The following is a 5,180-nucleotide window of genomic DNA, read 5'->3' as shown; positions in this document are numbered from 1 at the left end:
AGAATTTTTTTGCTGTTATTTTGAATACACTATTATAAATGCACAACTGGATATTTTAGGTATTCACAGATTAATAAATTCTATTTGCTTTTGATAATGACAAACAATCCATAACAAAATAGAGTTTACCCTATAGTAAAAAATGTACAGAAGACCATAGCAGGAAGAGCCTTCAAATGTGACTTGTATTTAAACATAGGGGGTAAATCAGCTTCTGTTCCCAGACCTCATTTCAACAGTGTACTTAAACCACTATTGAATATGGCATTTAAATATGTTTTTTCAGTTATATCCAGTATGATGGAGAAAATTGGATAAGTGGAACCTTCCTTTTTTTGGGAGACTAGCATAACCCAGGTAGCATAAACCAGGATTTTGGTCCCTCTGTGCTTGCAGCTTTTGTTTTTCTTCTGTTCACTGCATTTGGTATCCACTCTTAAAAGTGTCTCCAGTCTGAATGCTGGCTCACCAAGATAACTTCTGAATTAACCTTCTTTTCAGGAAAAAATAATTTTGAAGTGATAATGTATTGTTTGATGGTTTGTTGGAAGTGGGGTGTTTTTATTGTATTTTGTGCTATTCTTAGTACATTTTGATTAAGGGACAGTAGGCCATATTTTGCTTTTTCTCTTGGTGATACAACTGCAGCCTCTAGTAACATGGATCTGAAGCATAACAAACATTCCAATGCATATTCAAAACCTCCTAGAAATATGGAAGTTAAAGATGTCCAAGAAATGTCAGACTTGTGTTTAGAGTATGGATAGGAAAACAAAAATGCTGGATCTCTTTTTTTCCATGACTGTACTTGGATTTAAAATTAATTAATACCAATGAACTGGAGCTATTGCTCCTGTCTGAAAAAAAATACTTTCTTAAATTAATATCAGCTGAAAGCTTTGGCCTTAACCAGCATGTTTTGCTTCCATGCCACGCACAAGCCTCCTTTACCCTAGTAGGTATTCTCTGCATCAGAGGACCAGAACCTTTTAGAACCAAAATATGAGGACTGCCTCTAGGGAAAATTCCATTTTTTTTATTTTTTTCACTCATCATTTATTTACAAATACACATTATAACTTTTATATACATTGCACATTTACATGGTAGAAAAGTACAAAACTATATATTTAAATGAATTTATATTTAACTCGCCATGTTTGAAAATATAAAATTGCATCAGAAAAAAAGTATTGTGAAAAGCAAGAAACTTGAACTAATAAAGCTTTGATATAACTTTTAGTGACACACTGCTTGGGAAAACTTTGAAAGTGGTACTGTAAGACCATCTTAAAGGAAACACCTGATAAATCACCAATGTTACAAAAAAAACCCAGAACAATAAAAATAAAATAAAACCTTTATTCTTATTACAGGTATCCTTGTAGCTATTAACAACCTTCATAATCCGATTTCTTTGGGTGTGTAATTTGTAAAGTACACTATATATGCTTAGCATATGGAGATCACTTCAGTACATGATGTGATCAGAAGCAGAGAAAAGTGGAAGAAGTTTCCTTAAAGATCGCCCCACTGCACCCTGGAAATATACTTGTCAGTTACAACACCTTTTGGTCAGTCAAGATTCCTTGTAAACAAAATCCAGAGGGATCTTTTATGTACAGAACTGGCAAGAATGAAAATCCAATAAATAAACATACTAGAAACTGACATGCAAGTTTGTTAAAGTGGAAAAGAGTTAACATCAGTGAAATAAAGAGATGAGATCATGTAGGTAAGCTCTAAGGAATGGACTTGTACAGTTCACAAGAAAAAAGAAAAACTTTACAAGCAAGAGACCTCACAATAAATAACACTGCTCTTCCCGTAAGGAATAAATTTCTTCAAAAAACAAGGTGTACAGTCAACCAGACATTTTATGTATAAATTATAAAACATGACACAGTATAAATAAATGTCTACGAGACTCAACTATATGTATACTTTTTTTTTTTTTTCTCCCCAAAATAAATAAGCATACACTTATTTACAGTATGGACATTGATTTTGTGCCCAATGGCTGTTCCAATAGTGATGGAGGTTTTACCACTCTAGAATGGAAGATATAGGAAAGCTGTAGTCCTGGTCTTCATCTTCCTCTTCATCCTCTGGGTCTTCATTAATGGCTAGATGGGGGAATACAGGGGAGCTGTTGTTTAAATAAGGACAACAACAGCGCAGAAGCAGCTCAGTGCATGTTTTCAAAGCCCTCTGAACAGCCATAATACAGCGTTGCATTTTATGCGACTTGTAGTGAGATGCTCTTTGGCACCTGCTGTTATGCAATAAGGTTTTTTTATAGATAATTATGAAGTCATAACTGCAGAAAGTTCAGAAGAATCAATGGCTCAGGTTTTATTGGCAGATTCCTGAAATCAAATAAAAATCGCTCCTGTGTTCTAGGTTTAACTGCTTTGTGTCCTTCATTCAGCATTAGTGGAGGCAACTGTGCTAAACCAGGTGCCAACGGGCTACCATTAAGCTTGTTCTTTTGGACGGAGTTATGAGTTTATCCAGCTGTTAATAAAGCAATCAGCGAAGCACACGAGAGCAGACAAAGTAGGAAAAAAAAAATAAATCACTAGAATTACAGTCCTAGGACAACATCATTCTGACAAAATGAATTGTCCTCAAAATATCCCCAAAAAAACTCCAACTTGAAGGCCGACTGGCTGTTGGAGATCTATTGCATTTTATCCGTGACCAAAGTGTGTGCGTGACAAGAGGCATACTTATATGGCACATGTACAGTATCTCGAATCTCTAAATCAAGCTTTCTTTATGTTTAAAGGTGTAAGTCTTCATTACCTAGTGATTGCCTTCAGAAGCTTTAAGTGTCTGCAGAGTTAAAAAACTCACTTACAGTTGCAAGATCCAGAGTGCTTTACTTCTAAAAGCACACCCATGGAACAAGCTGCCTCTTTCATGGCACACTCGCTTGGGTAAGTTGTGTTATCGCTGGCACAGACTGCCTCTTCTGACTTGCTTTCAGGGCACAGCTCATCGCAGAGAGCACACCGACCTCTGCCAACCTTAAAATCCCACAAGCATTTCTTCCCAGCACTGCACTGAATGTCTTCACAGGATTTGGCTTCTAAAAATATACACAGGATACTAGAGGTAAGTGAAAAGACAAAGCAAGAGCAACAACAAACAACCCCAAAGTCCCTTTCCCCAGTGAACTGTGAATAGACAAAGCTCAGATTCAGTAGATGTGATGATACGTGCTGATTTTGCTCAAGCAAGTAGTCCCTCGGACACCATTGACTGTCTACATGTGGGGGAGGAAAGACATCTATGCCAACAGAGCTTGGCCCTGGGAATACAGAATTACATTTGCCTGTTGTATATGACCTTCCTGCTCCATTTAAGGTCAGTGGAAATAAAGCTCCTCAAATTAGCGGTAAGTGCAGAATTTGCCAACACATTCAGCCTTTCTCAATCAATTATTTTTAAACTAACCCACACAGAGTAGTTGTCTACAAGATTGAAATGGGAATTCACCTCAACCTATGCCAAATAAAAGCAGCCTAGGACTCCCCCAGCATTTCCCCAGCAGTTCTGGGGGGCAGAAGCTGCCCTGAAAGTGATTCCTTGTAACAGGATTCACTATCAGTCCTTTCTGGAAACCACAATTCAAAATGTCAGGATGCACGGATATTATTTTCCTATCTTTAGCCACCGTGTTCAAATTCTGCAATATTTCTAAAGACAAAAAAGTGATCAGATGTTTCCAATTAACTTAACACAAGCTTTGCCAAGACCACTTGAAGGCAATTGTTTCCAGGAATTCAGATCCACTGAATATGGAAACCTTGCTACACTGTAACCATGTCATCATCTATTTAATGGTGGGTACTTCTCCCTTGGATACTAATGTCAGCACCAACAGTGACAGCAAGAGAAGCAGGATCAGGCCCTCTACTTCCTCATCCCTTCTGCAATATTTTCTGGGGCAAAGCACACCCTGGCTCTCCTTTTCCTGGAGGGGAGCACTAACCCAGGCTGCTGGAAGTCTCTCCTCCTCCCCATTCCTCACTACATCCATCCAGTTGCACACACCATACTCTGAAACACCTGATCAAGGAAGCTCCCCCCACCCTTACTCTCCAATGGAGATACCTACTGATGCATTTTCCTTCGTAGGCTAATCCAATGGATCTTCCCAGTAGGCAAGTAGCTTTCCTCAGGTGGCAGGCACTGGCATAAGTTATCCCGTCATTCCCACAGAGATACTGTTCAGGGGAGGTAGGCTCTGGGCAAATTCGATTACATGTCACACAGTAGGCATTGTTGGTTTGGTCAACCACACATGTGTAGCTGCCTGGGCATAAAACATCCCTACAGGTCTCTGAAATAAAGACAAAACACACGATGATTAACAGGAGATTGCTGAGCCACAGCAAGGAGTGAGTGGGTGACACAATGACACAAATGATCAGATCAAAGCCTTCAGCAGCTATCCCATTAAAGGGCCACTGAAGGAAACGTTCCCATTTCAGGGCAGCTGGTGGGAACACAAGTGCTAGACCATGGGGAACTCGCAATTCAGCTACATCCTTGTCTACTGAGTGTAGTTTAGTTATTATCTCCCAAGCATTTGGAGCATCACTGTGGTTCCTGTAGGGAGCTCCTCCTCCCACCACTCAGACACACACCCTTGGGCATTTGAGGGAGATGGGATTAGATTTGCAAACCTACTTTTGCATTTGCCCTGATACTGGACTTCGAGTTCGGGCTGTTCTTTACATCTGGCTTTGAGCAGGGCACACTCGTTCCTGTAGGTTTTCCCATCTAAGCCACACACGGGGCCCTTCCAAGTGATATTAGAGCAATCCGGAGCACAAACACACCGAGGTTTGTTCTTCTTGTTCATTTTACATTTCTTCCCGGGTCCACAGTCCACGTTCTCACATGTTTCTGATGGAAGGAAAGAGGCACCACTTTAGTACCAAGCGTGCAGAACAGACCTGCTGTCAAAACTGCTTAAAGAAAAAAAAGACACCGTGACCCCAGAGCACTGAGAGAAAACACCTTTCCCCGTCTCCGGGAAACATCACTCGAGGTAAACTCGCCCCGCCGGTGAGGGCAGGGGGGAGAGGAGGTCGCTCTCCTCTTCCCGGCGACGTGCACGGAGGGGAAACGGGGGTTCCCTCGCCGATCCCGGGGCTGGTACGATA

At 40.5% G+C, this 5,180-nt stretch overlaps 1 protein-coding gene across 1 annotated transcript in view; it reads right to left on the bottom strand.

The window, feature by feature from the left end:
• Window positions 1–1,016: 1,016 nt before the first annotated feature.
• FST (follistatin) overlaps window positions 1,017–5,180 on the bottom strand; it is a 7,835-nt gene continuing 3,671 nt past the window's right edge. Inside the window, exons 3-6 of the mRNA XM_010005390.1 lie at window positions 4,702–4,943; window positions 4,127–4,351; window positions 2,864–3,094; window positions 1,017–2,126 (exon numbers count right to left, since the gene is read on the bottom strand). Of these exons, the coding sequence (XP_010003692.1) occupies window positions 2,044–2,126; window positions 2,864–3,094; window positions 4,127–4,351; window positions 4,702–4,943 (781 nt within the window). The 3' untranslated portion in view covers window positions 1,017–2,043. The remainder of the gene's footprint in view (window positions 2,127–2,863; window positions 3,095–4,126; window positions 4,352–4,701; window positions 4,944–5,180) is intronic.

Source organism: Chaetura pelagica, unplaced genomic scaffold, assembly GCF_000747805.2.
Source record: "Chaetura pelagica isolate M959 unplaced genomic scaffold, ChaPel_1.0 scaffold37, whole genome shotgun sequence".
In the NCBI taxonomy this organism is placed as follows: domain Eukaryota; kingdom Metazoa; phylum Chordata; class Aves; order Apodiformes; family Apodidae; genus Chaetura; species Chaetura pelagica.
Note: the sequence above shows the minus strand (reverse complement) of the source record. Positions and strands in the feature narration are given on the sequence as shown.